Raw genomic sequence first — 13,687 nt, 5'->3', positions numbered from 1 at the left:
ACCAAAAGTATAATTGAGTTCCAAAAATAATTAGATAAGTTCTTGATGGACAATGACAGTCAGGGATGCAACCTCATGCTCCAGGTGCCCCTAAACCTCTGACTACCAGATAATGGGGCTAGACGACAAGGGATGGATCACTCCAAATTGCTCTGTTCTGTTCATTCCCTCTGAAGCATCTGGCTCTGGTCGCTGTCAGAAGACAGGAGAGTGGGCTAGATGGTCCATTGATCTGAACCAGTACGGTTGTTCTTACACACTGCAGAATGCATAGCAGTACCCAGAGCACCGAGTACTTGTGAGTGTACAGCACCACAGAATTCACAAGTACAAAAAAACACCCAGCACACAATGCATAGTTCATATTTTCAGTGAAATACAATGTAATGATAAATGCATAACAAGCAACCAAAAGGGCATAGGTTCACTAAAAGTGTTATATGTATAAATGTACACCAAGCACTACACAATTCCTAACAGCCCACAAACCTCCAGGGCACAAGTACAGCCAAGCATACCACATTAATGCAGCTGCCCATTAAATTATGCTTACAAAAACTCTCCCTCAACCACATAGCTCCACTTTGTGCTCCATCTCCACCCTCGACCCCAGCAGCAGCTTACATCTCACAGCTATTATGCAGGACACAACAAGCAACTATAATAAATCGGATCTCAGTGGGAAAAAATCCCAATCTTATGAGTAAAAATTTCAATACACCTCTACCTCAATAGAATGCGATCCGATATAACATGAATTCGGCTATAACGCGGTAAAACAGTGCTCCAGGGGGGCGGGGCTGTGCACTCTGGTGGATCAAAGCAAGGTCGATATAACGCGGTTTCACCTATAACGCGGTAAGTACTCTTCTGGCTAGCCTGTGCCATACTCATGTTGCTGAAGCTACACTGCTATTTTTAGCACACTAGCTCAAATCAAAAGTTAGCACATGTATGTCTACCCAAGCAGAAAATTACACTTCCAACTGAAGTGTAGACGTACCCTTACATGATCATGCATTTCTGGACCCAGCCCTGCTCTCTCACTGAGGCACTGCTTCTTCTCTTAGTTCCTCTCTTACCTCTTCCTGCTTGTGCTGCTAAGGGGAACGGGACAAGGTTCCTGAATGCCTGGCTGTGCTGGAGCCACCGCAGGTGTGAAGAAGGTCCAACAGAATAAAGAAGCAGATTGTGTACCTTTAAGAAGCCATTATGCTTCTTTCTCCCACAGAACCTCAGAATAAATCCACTGATTCTGTGCCATCGCTTTCCAGCAGCTGGGATCAATGCATTTACGAGGGACAATAAGGTGGTTGCCACATCTGCCCTGTGATTAGGGGAATGACCACAGGACAGAGGCAGTAGCAATTTAAAATCTTCCCTCAGTGGCACTGATATTATCTTTCACACAGAACTGGTGGCTCTGGTCTCTGCCGGAATTCACTAGATCCCCCTCTGCTGCAGTGGCCCCACAGGAGAGCCTGGCATGATTCTCAGTTTAGCAGCACAGCAGAGAGCAGAAAGAGAAACACACCAACCAGTGAGCTCATATAATTTTCCATAAACGACATCAAGAGCAACTTCTAGCCTCTACCACTGTTCGTCCTCCTCTGCAAACTGATCCAGCTCCCAAGAGCAGCAAAACAGCTCAAAAAAACAGCTAAGGAAGGGTAGGGACTGAGCCATAAAGATGGTATTAAATAAAGGTAATAGCCTAGGAGTATCAAAAAACTTGGACAAATGTACTGTAGATTATATCCTAGCTCACATAAATGATGTTCTCAGAAATTATCAGAACAAAACAAGATAATTCCCCTGAAAGGCAGTTTCTGGTAAAGAAAAATGAAATGGACATAATTTATATTTCAAAGACACCTGAAAACTGTCTACCTGAAAATCAGCAGATGGCTATGATGTACACTCGAACTGCCTTTACTTAGCCAGGACAGTTCTTCAGTTCGGTGTCTTTCTGTTACAAGGCTGTGTTTGTGTCTCACATGTATTGGAAGGCATAATTATATTATTTTTAACAAGACTCCTTCCCTAATCATAAAGAGTAATTCCCACTGGTCTCTTTTGACTCTTCTTCTTTTTACTGTTCAATTCTTTATTCTAATATGAATGCAAAACTTTTACTGACTTTGGAATCAGGACTTCACTACTTACGATTTACAAATACTGAAGTCAGTGGGAGTTGGATCAGGTGCTTAAATGGATCTGGATACCTAATTTTGACACCCATATTTTAAAATCTTGGCCAATTTTTGAGCAGCTTTTCTAAAACACACACTAAATAATTAAACACATAAAAAAAGACAAATAAATATAAAGATGGATCCCGTAACATAAAATGCATCAATTTACATTGAGTATACACTTACACACACACACAAATTAAATTTTATTGGTGTACACTACATGTAAGAAACATTTTTACCTGCTGCTCTGTAAAGTATTTTAGGTTCAAAGAATATGCAGGGGTTTTTATCTTCTATGCACGATAGTAATAGTCCTTTGGCCTGAAGAGGACTTCTTGGAATAACAACCTGTAAAAATTATTTATAAAAACTGATTAAAAACATAATTCAGCTATTTAAGGATTAGATACAGAGATAATAGGTTAGCAGGCCACATGAGTTTACACAAATACTTACATAAAACCTGCTAAGGTCAGGCTTTACCAAATCATTGTTTAAAGATTAAAAACAGCTCAGAATGTTTTTCCTTTTCTACACTGTGTTAAGTTTCTGCCATTTCCTAGTAAAAAAACTGAATAGAAGTAGCATGAAGCAGACTAATGATGAGTATCAGGAGCAAGCAAAGCACAAACAACAAAACCGGGATTTTCGTCTGAACATTTACCGAACCATCACTAGCAGTTGGAAACGCTACTTGTTGCTATATATGTCTTGCACTCTATCTTGTTTCACTTTTAGAAAAAGTGCAGCTATTGCTATTAACAATAAAAATAAAAATAAAAAAAATCTTTGTTTATGCCTGATTGAGCAAAGCACACGCATGCTTAAATCCATCATTCATCAACATCAGTGTGGCAAAATTTAAGCACAAGCTTGGGGGTTTTGTTGAATCAGGGCCTATATTTAAGACTTTTTAAGTTTAATGGTAATCTACAACTAAATCTACAACTATTCTTAAATGCTACTATAGTGACCATTTCTAAATAATGTGGAAATTCCTATCTGCTACAAGATTCTTTCTTTTAAAAAAATGTCAATCCTCGTAAGGCTGCAACATTTATACCACAAATACAGTATGTTCAATATTTAGAAATAAACTTTAATGCATAATACTTAAAACGTTTACCAGTACTGTTGATATGTACCATACTCAAAAGTGATACCACGCAAATCAATTAAATTTACATAATCTCACTGTTTAGCAGAAATGGTTTCACTTAATGTCAAATAAGAGCAATTACTTTGCTTTAAGTAATGAGTAGTCAATCAGGATGAAAATTATATCAAGTGTGCTAACAGGGGTAGTAAAATCAAATTATGATACTTAAAATGCTTTTTAGGTTCTTGAAAGTATTTTGTTCCCCTCAAAATAGACCTGGAAAGTCCTCCTCTCTGCAGTGGGTCAGACATTGAGGAATTCTGCTCACATAAGGTAGTTTGGATTGTCCAGTTGGCACTTGTGCTATCATGGGAGCTCTCTTATCGTTTACTTGAGAGGGGAGAACCAGAAATGGTGAAAGTCCAACAACTTTTATTAGAGTAAAACTTTATTTCACTATAAGATAAAGGAATGACATTTGCAATCAGCAAGGTGTTTTCCTCAGAGAACATTGTTTCAAAACAAAAACAAAGAGTTAACGCAATCAGGAAGTAAACAGAAAAATCCCCCAGGATGAGGTTCAACCACATCCTATAAGCTCTACCATCCTAAAGACATTCTTCCCCTTTCTGACTCCAAACCACTCATTCTTATAGCCCTTCCTCTGAACATCCATGCAAGGGTAACTAACAAGAGGTGAGTAAATTTCATGTAACATAGGCCCTGTCTCTCACACTTGAAGAAACCTGGTATAGAAACCAATACCAATACTGGATAGTCTACTAACATGTATGGCTAGGTTTTTTAAAATTAGGCAGGTGCAGTTACCCTACTATACACAGGTGTGCACATACCCAATGTTCGCATGCACACAAGCCATTTATTTGTATATGCACATAACCAATTAGATACCTACCACACCAGGCTATTTGTATACACAGACAATTGATTCACAAGTTCATTCTGGTATCTGGACGCATTCATTAGATACGTGCAACAGCAGTTCTGCAACTCATGTACCTAACCTTGACAATCTGGCCCTCACGCAATTACAGCAATACAGTGCTATGCTGAAATGGAAGGACCATTGATAACCAAATCTAGACTGTCAGAAAAAGAAATGAAAAGGGAAAAGAAATGAAGAAGAAGGAAAGGAGAGGAAGAAAATTACACTAAGATTATAACATTCTAATATTCACTTCTGATTGCTGACTCTTTCAGCTGGAAGTATGGAGGCTGTGACACACATTTAATTTGCACTGGATCGGGAAGTAAAATTCTGTCCAATGCAGTGAATCAAGGATCTCAGAGTTTATCCAGACTACAGATTTAAACACAGTTGCACAATCTAATAACTTTAACTACAACAAATTTAAATATTTCCATGTGATAATTGATCCATTACTCAATATTGGTAATTAACTTGTGTTTCCACAATGTCAGGATGACTTGTTCTTTCAGGCAAGCTCCTGGGAACCATTTGAGTTTGGGTTAGAAAGCACTTCCCAGTATAGATGTGGGTATCAAGAAATACATCTGATTTCAGTATAAAAATGTCTCAAAGGATCTTTGTCCAGAAGGCATCATTAACATATGCTGCCAGAACAAATGTATCAAGAGTCCTAGTTTCACAAAGGGCTTTAGATTCTGAATACAAATGTGACAGAGCCACTTTAAAAAAAAAAAAAAAAAAAAAAAAAAAAGATGAATGTCAGATACTATGTGTTTTTTTCCTACCTATTTATCATAGATACATATAAAAGCACCTACCACTTTGGTATTTAAGCACCCATAGCAGTTAGCAGATACAAATCTGAATAGATATGTCAGAGTGTCATATTAACTAGTATCTCATGCTAATGTTATGCCTCACATGAAGCATATGCCTACATATGCAGAGATAAGAAAACAATTCAAGGAAAAGAATGCTTTAACAATTTTTCAGAATTAAAATTTTTTTTTTTTTGTTTATTCAGGACTTCTTTCCCTATCCAAATGTCATCTGTCAGAATTTCAGATCTACTCAAATCAAGTGTTTTTAATGGACACAATAATATTTGTTATACAATAAGAAGTGCAAACCCAAGTTTCATTTCACTGAAATTTATCCAAACCCAGAATCAGCGAATACCACCTGAATCTGAATAAGTTATCAAAAATAACACCAACAAAACTCTCTCTTGAACACGCTTAAGCAGGGATTCCCCTGCAGCTATTCCTCCAACCACCAAATACTGTTGTGGCATGAACACCACTACTATCTCTGCTCTTCTGTTTTCAATACTCTCTCTGCTGGTGATACAAGGAAAGACTGGGGAAAACAGAGTTGGCACCTTTTACAAAAAAAACAAAAAACAAAAAACCTGGAGCCCCCGTTGTGCAGAAAAATTATGCAAGTTACTTAATTACTTACAAAAATATGTGAAAACAACGTGAAGGTAGAAAAATCAAACACTCCAAAGTTTGAGAATACAAGAATTATTACTACCTGTGTAACCTTAATACAGCCTCCTTGTGCACATGCATTAAGACACAGTCTTTAATTACATGATCACATACTAAAATTTAACAAAGCAAAGCAATTGAAACAGGGTCCAATAGGGGGAGTACTGGGCAACCTTATAGATGGTGCTATCAGCTCTATCTATAATAATGCGCATATAATCATTAATTTAAATTTTTTTTTTAAATGTGTACGGATTTAGTGTTGGTGAAATGTCTCCAAGTAACAATTTAAGACTGTTGACATCTCAAAAATACACATTCAGTCGTAACTCTGAACTTAATGCAATTTTTTAAGCATTAACAGAAGTCGTAGAGGTGTCAAAAGAGTGGGTTGACTCCTGCTCAAGGTTCTTAATTTATTATAATGTGGTAACTTTTCACAATAAAAGTTTTTCTAGAAGACAAGAGCATTATCTGCCCCTCTCCAATGAGCTTGAAGATCTCTGTGATCAAGTGACTGAAATTCACTTTGGCTTTTCAAGTTTACCCTGAACATTAAGCGGCTGCACATTTTCATCTGATTGTTTTTAAATGAATGATATAAAAAGTAGCAATTTAAAATAAATTCAACTTGTCTTTCAGATGTTCTGCTGGCAAATTCCCTTAAACTAACACAAATAATGTGTTCTGATAAGTTTATGGTGGTACAATGTTTCCAATTTAAATGTGCAGTAACCATTTAAACACAGTTCTAAAATGCAGTAGGAGGCACGCCACATATGTTTTTGCTGCTATTCAAGAAGGGCAGGTTGCCAGTTCATACAGGGAAAAAAAAAGAAAGAAAACATGCTATAACTATATTAGGGAGTCCTGTTTTAACTCTTGTAGATACTCTGAATAAATACAAGGATCCCTATAATTATTACACTGTACCATTGTTAATTTTCTGTCTACAATGGAAAGAAAAAAAAAAAGACATGGAACTCGGTAGAACCACAGTTCACAGTTTTGTTTAAACATGATCACTTCTGTACTGTACAGAGAACCTTGAGCCACTATGGAAAGTGCTACTGGGTCATTTACTTCAAGGGTGTTCTTTTGCATGGTAAGTGGGCAAGTATTACTCTGCTTTGCAAAAGGTATTAAATGTTTCACTCCCTAATGTGAAGAAAATCTATAGGTTAACTAGATATAATACCACAATTTTCAGACACTGCCCTTTTGCTCTTCCACAGGTCTTTAAAATCTTTCTTGAGATGACTCTTCTTTGGAAAAGCATGACGATACAAAGAAATAATGTTGACTACACACACACACACACACACACACACACCACCCATTCCTTCTCCACAGCCATTCTCAAGAAAGGTTTTTTAAAAAGTGTATAGACAAGGCGAGCGAGGAGATATCTTTTATTAAGTCAGTCACCTATAGTTAGCTGCCATTTTTTTATTTTCTGCACATGCCCTATTTCAGTTGGCACCGTGTCTTTTACATTCTGGAAGAATTATTTTCCTATTTTTTTTTCCTTTAAAGGAAAGTGGGGGGATATCATTTCATTTCCTTTAGATCAACCTAAATAATCTATCATTCCTATGCACCCTGTTCTACAAATCAGATATTCTTAAGAAGGGACTCTCAGTAATCTTTAGAATAGTCTCAACATTTTGAAGGCTATCTTCTGCTTTAATAAATGGATACTGGTAAAAGATAAATGGGAAAAAAAAGAAACACACATGGCCATATAACAGGAATCAGTCCGGTATGAGGTTTTTTGCATGACAAAAAGCAGCAATTTAAAAGTAATATCACTGAAAATGCCAGGTTGCTTAAACTACTGATCCATCAAAACAGAAAGATGCTTGCAGGTTGAGAGGAAGATGGGGCTGGCTTTAGGGAATTAATATTCAAGTGTCCATCTTGGATGGAAGCAACATCATATCTTGAGTTGGACAACTTACTGATTTTCTTCCCCTTACTTCCTAAGGTGTCCATGTTCTCTCTATTGGAAGTTAAAATACTGTATTCATTTTCAGTACTGCATTCTTTTTGGAATAGTTATCTTAACCTGATGCTTGTATTGCAGTTTGTCTTTTGTTCAGAGTTACGATACTGTTAATTCCCCAGATCTGTGCTAACAGAAAAATTCCTCTCACTGATATATGCAATGCTTCATCCACCTTAGCAACAAGACAAAACAAAACAAAAACAAAAATCAATACCCAGCTCCTTGTCTCCGTAATGAAATAATAAGAATCTAGCGGGCATAAAGAACCTGCGTCTCTTCCTCATACATTCTCAATGAAAACCGCTGTAGGGACAGTTCTATATGCTCCCGTTTTGCAGAGCTTTTGTGTCAAATGTAGACCAGAGACATTACTTCTTGACATCTGAGATACTTCTGGGATATCATAATGAAATCCAGTATACAAAAATAAAATGCATTCCCACCCTGAACCAGCTGTATCTAATAAAAATAAGATTTTTTTTTTTTTGGGTGAAGGGAACAAGGCGTGGGGAAGAGTTTCCAGCAAGAAATACTATACCTAATCTGATGCTCATGAGATATAATCCCAACATGTTTTTGTCTCTGTACACTAGAGAAAACAAGGAACAGCTGTGATTTTTTTTTAAATGACATACAAACACTGCTTTTGCTTCAGAAGTCTTTCAATCAATCAAGTGATGAAACACTTCCTCTGTGCTAAGGGCTGGAGGCTGTGTAACCCAAGGGTACATAGGTAAAAATTAACTTGAGAGAAATTGAGTTAGAAATGGTGATATCCTAGCACAGCAATATTTATTTGAGTTAGCCCACATTACAGTGTTTACAAAAATATACACCTAGTCAGATTTCCTCTCTCACCTCGCACATGTAAATATCACATCACACATTTGGGAAGGGAAGAGAAAGGAAACACAAGACTTAAAAATTATTTACTTTGCTGTTTCTTCTCTAAAAATATCGCAACCTAAACCTTATGTTAATTAGCTATTGTAGTTAAGGACATACAGATGCATAAAAACTGGGAAATTATAAGAGTTTCCAAATCTACTATACACTGGCCATAGTGCAGATATTGGTATGTTAAATGTATGCCTTCAGAGCGATATGGTACATTAATACAAGATACCACATATGCTTACTGGGGACAAGTTACGATTACCTGAATGCTGTGCGTTCTCAACAATAACAACATTGAACTTAATGTAGTCTTCAATTAATACACATCTATGTTCATCAGGTATTCTGTGCGCGCGCTTTTCTTATGTGCTAATTTTAATTCAGTTTATGATTCAGAAAATTTAAAAAACCTTAACTGCCTTTGTTTTCTTTGTCCCCTTCCTCACTTGCTCCCAGACACACAGGTAGGTTCAAAGGATTAAATTCACCCAAGAAGAGTCTCTGAACCCTGCTTAGTCTCCTTTCCACAGACAGTATTTACTCTCACTCATATAATGAATTGTAAATAAAGATTAAACATGAAGATTATTGTACCTTTATTCCTGGACAATGAGCAAAAAAAGCTTCTGGACTTTGAGAATGATATAGCGCACCATGACCTACGCAACCCCATGGTGCTCTTATCGTGAGACTTCCACAATTAAAAAGATCTCCGGAGCGATACCGATATTTTGCCGCTTCATTAACAATCTGAAAAAAGAGAATCATAATTTTAAAATCCTTCATACACATTAGTAATATTCATTCCACTAACATGAGCCAGGTATACTTATACTGCTATACAAGCTGGGAATACAATCCAAATATTCCTGTTTCCACTACCATGTCTTTTGTACTGGACCATGCTGTGTCTAAACTTTCGATGCCTTGCCCTGCCTGCAAGCTAGGTTCAACTTTTAACCTGGACCTGTATGTTTCTGATTAAAGTATATACAAACATTAGTAAGGCAGTGAGTTTTTCAGAGAGGTTACGGAACTCACGGATTTCGCGACTTTCCGCAACCTCCGTGAAATTCCACAACTGCAGCGGCCAATGTGCCTGACGCCAGAGCCAGCCACACCAGCCACTGCTGGAGCTGCCCCACAGCCAGTGGCACTGGCTGCTGCTTGGTGGCCTGGTCCCCCCTGAGTAGCGGCAGCCCCAAGGGGCTGGGGGGAGAACAGAGCAGCACTGGCCCCAAGGCAGCTAAGATTTAGCCATGGGTATTTTTAGTAAAAGTTACAGACAGGTCACAGGCCGTGAATTTTTGTCCACAATTTTTACTAAAAATACCCATGCTTAATCTTAGCCTTAAAACATAAAACATACTCATCACTGTGAACATATTTGCAAAAATCATAATATAAAACTTGCTTCAGCTGATTATATTTTAATCCACCAGAAAAGCCATTCTCAACAGGCAATTTGTTTCCCTTTACTTCCCTAAACAACCTGTGATAGGTACTAACCTGATCAAATGCTGGAAAAATGTAGTCTGCAAATTGAATTTCTGCAATGGCTGTAGCTCCAGCAACTGCAACTCCAATACCGAATCCAACAATTCCTTGTTCACACAAAGGGGTATTGAAAACTCTGTCTTTACCTATAAAAGAAAGAGCTGCTTTAATACTTTCAACAGTAAAAAAAAAAAACTATTCACCTTTTGTCCCCAGATGTATACAATTTACAATATGCCTAATAGATTGTGGATGGATTGCATACAGCTATAATAAGGGTTTACAACACATTTATAAACATTAGTTAAGCCTCACAAATACACCTGTAATGAAAAGAGAGTTAAAGCCACTTGCCAAAGTTCACATAGTAAAAGAGCTAAGCACATAAATCAGAACTAATTTCCAAGCCCATGCTCTAACTGCATGAGCACTCACACTCACATGTTGAACTGCTTGCCTTTGAGACAGGTCAAACTACAAAAAGGAGAGACCATAGTTTAATTCCTGGCGGACCAATTAATAGAAACCAAACTCCTAGAATATAAAATTCAATGCACTGAGTGGAGAACAGGTGCAATGACCAAGTGGTGGCATTGTGCACTGACATGCTGGGTAAATAGGCTTTTAATACACGGCATCAAGTTCAAGCTACTTCACAGCTATGACCCTTCCTAATTGGCCACCGTCATTCTCTACTGCATTCCCTCCACCCAATGATGTAGAACTTGACCACTTCTCCCATAACCATCATCTTTACACGTTCCTGCAAACTGCCCCCATGAACAAAACTACCTCCCTAAACTGATGTAGAAAGCCACTGCCCTCTCCTCCTTGAAATCCCTCTTCAATACCCATCATAAAAATTTTTATTATTTAAAGAGAGAGAGAGAGAGAGCGCGAGCGTGATATCTAGTAAAAGAGAACATGACAGGGTAGCTAGATTCTTATGATGATCCACCGTTAGCAGCAGTTGCTACTCTACAGGCTGGCAAATTTTACAGAAACAGTTTTTATTGAAGATTTTAACTAAGAAATAAGTTTCATAATCAACACACAAGCCCCAGAAGGTTCCTCCCATCTGCCCATGCAGATCGCCTTGGTTTTCTGACATCCAGTCCAAATCAAGAAAGAGGGGCAGAAACTTGAGTGCTAGGGGTGGAAAACAAAGACTGATACAGACAGGCTGAAACATAATGAACTCCTCAAAAGCTAAACACCAAGAGAACCTTCTAAACACCAAGAGAGAGAACCTCCACTGAAGCTGCCAAATCCCTTCCCAAAGAGCTCTTCCAAGTAGTAAATTACTTAATCTTGAGTGCGTTCAGCCTTCAACAGAACTGAGCAGCAAGCACTGTGATGAACTATCCTTCTATTGTACCAAAATGATCATGCACATATAAGAAGCCTTTTCTAACAGCATGGATCTGCCACACCTTTAACACCAACCAAAATCCCCCTGCATTCCTGGAGTTAGTACATTCATTCAAAAAATTAAGTGACACCATAAAGGAGTTTCAACCCCATATTGGGTGCTGACTCATGCCCTTCCTAGTGCCAACCTCCTGACTGAAACAGCCAACGCATCATTCAGAGAAAGAATCTTCCCTTCCTCCTTCAAATATGCAATAGCCTGACCAACACTGAAGAAACCCATCCTGGATACTCTGGTTTTAACCAGTTACTAGATGCTGTCAAACTTCCCACTCCTGAGCAAGCTAATAGAGAAGCTAGTTAAAGGGCAAATATAAGCTCATCTAGACCCATCGATATCTGCATTCAGGCCAAGACATGAAGTTGGAACTCCTTTTAATTGCACTGATGGATGATCTCTTTTTGTTAATGGAAATCCTACTGGACCCCCTGGACCCCTCTGCAGCATTCAGTACTGTTGACTAGACCATACTGCTGTCTCATCTGAGAGATGTGGCACGGATACAGACAAACACATTAAAGAGGTTTGAGTCCATTCTGGAGAGTGCACCCAACCAATATAATGATCACCACCACTAGACCACTCATTAATGGTTCCACAAAGATCAATTCTCTCTATCCTTTGCAACATCTACATGCAACCACCAGGTGAACTGATCAGATAACATGGATTCAAGTCCCAGCAGTATGCAGATGACATACAGCTCTAACTATCCCTCACCACATATGACCACACCTCTACCACCAAGATGGCCCAGTATCCAAATGAGATCATTTCATGGATGAACAACAGTTGGCTGAAACTGAACACGAGCAAATCAGAGAAGATGCTGCGAGGCAGAGGAAAGCATTTTGAATATTTCACAGAGCAGTCCCCTTTGGTTGAAGGTACACATCCACAATTGGTCAAGTCATTCTGTAGTTTCAGAACACTCCTCAATCCCTCCTGATGCCACACTCTGACACAACAGCATATGCAAGTAATGTTTTCTCTCCTCTCAGAGGGGCCAGATGGTTCCATCCCATCCTGGCAGATGATAGCCTGGCCTCCGTTAGTCTATGTCAGTCCTCTTAGCTAGACTACAGGAATATAATATATCTGAAAATTTTCTTAGTGCTGAAGGCATCATACCAACTAGTATACAATGCTTCTGTGGTCTTCGAAGAAACACAGGCTACCATGAGCACATCAAATCTGTCCTCCGCTCTCTACACTATCTTCCCATAGAATTTTAAATCAAGTTCAAAGTCTCAATCTTTATCTTCAAAGAGTTCCATGGTCTGGGCCTGGAATATCTGAAAGACCACCTAAAGCTCCAGGATGAAGACTGTGGTAGACAATTCTACTCCTCTGGCACAATGGAACTCTCTACGATAAGAGTAATTTTTATTGCATATATGAGCTTTACTTTCTCGATGGCCAGCATGAACTCCACCAAAAAACTTCGGACCCTCAGATACCTCACCACCTCCCAAGAGTGCAACGCATATTCGTTGACCTTAGCTTCTCTAAAATAAATACATACAAACATGCTCATTAAAAAAAATACCACTACCAAAACTAGATACTCCACTTCAACCCTTGGGGAAAAAGATGACAGAACAAATAATACATGACAGATGTTAGTCGTATTGCTTAATGCACAATGGATGGCACTCAGACACTACAGTGATGAACACAGTATAAGAACCAGTATAGAATAAATAATTCAATAGTCAATTATTACTATATCAGACTGAAATTTGTTAGAAATCCCAAGAACATCAGTTTCAGTAGACAAGTCTATTTAATATATGTAGAAGCATTTCTACAGAACTTGCCACCGTATCTGTCAAAAAAATAAAAATAAAAAAAAGTGTCAAGCTTAGAAAATGTCCATACTTGCTGAATTTTTCCCCCTAAATATGTAAATAAAAGCACAATCAGTTAGTTAAACATACTTTTTAGTATGCAGTTCATTTGCTAATCATCTATCTTCCTGTTACCAAAAAGACTGAAATCATTACTTTGTGAGATACAATTCTCAGCAAGGATCTGAAAAAGTTAGTGACCCAGCTCAAGAAGAGTTATAGACATAAATCTCTGGACATGCCTCATAACCACCTCTCAGT

General features: G+C 38.2%; 1 protein-coding gene across 2 annotated transcripts in view; it reads right to left on the bottom strand.

Moving 5' to 3' along the window:
- The window catches only part of BCKDHB (branched chain keto acid dehydrogenase E1 subunit beta), a 264,232-nt gene that overhangs the window by 197,493 nt on the left and 53,052 nt on the right, over positions 1 to 13,687 (bottom strand). For both annotated transcript variants that reach the window (XM_030555804.1, XM_030555805.1), the window contains 3 exons: positions 10,157 to 10,290; positions 9,242 to 9,397; positions 2,438 to 2,546 (listed from right to left, as the gene is read on the bottom strand). In XM_030555804.1, the coding sequence (XP_030411664.1) occupies positions 2,438 to 2,546; positions 9,242 to 9,397; positions 10,157 to 10,290 (399 nt within the window). The remainder of the gene's footprint in view (positions 1 to 2,437; positions 2,547 to 9,241; positions 9,398 to 10,156; positions 10,291 to 13,687) is intronic.

This window comes from Gopherus evgoodei, chromosome 3 (assembly GCF_007399415.2).
Source record: "Gopherus evgoodei ecotype Sinaloan lineage chromosome 3, rGopEvg1_v1.p, whole genome shotgun sequence".
NCBI lineage: Eukaryota > Metazoa > Chordata > Testudines > Testudinidae > Gopherus > Gopherus evgoodei.
This window is presented reverse-complemented; position numbering and strand designations above follow the sequence as displayed.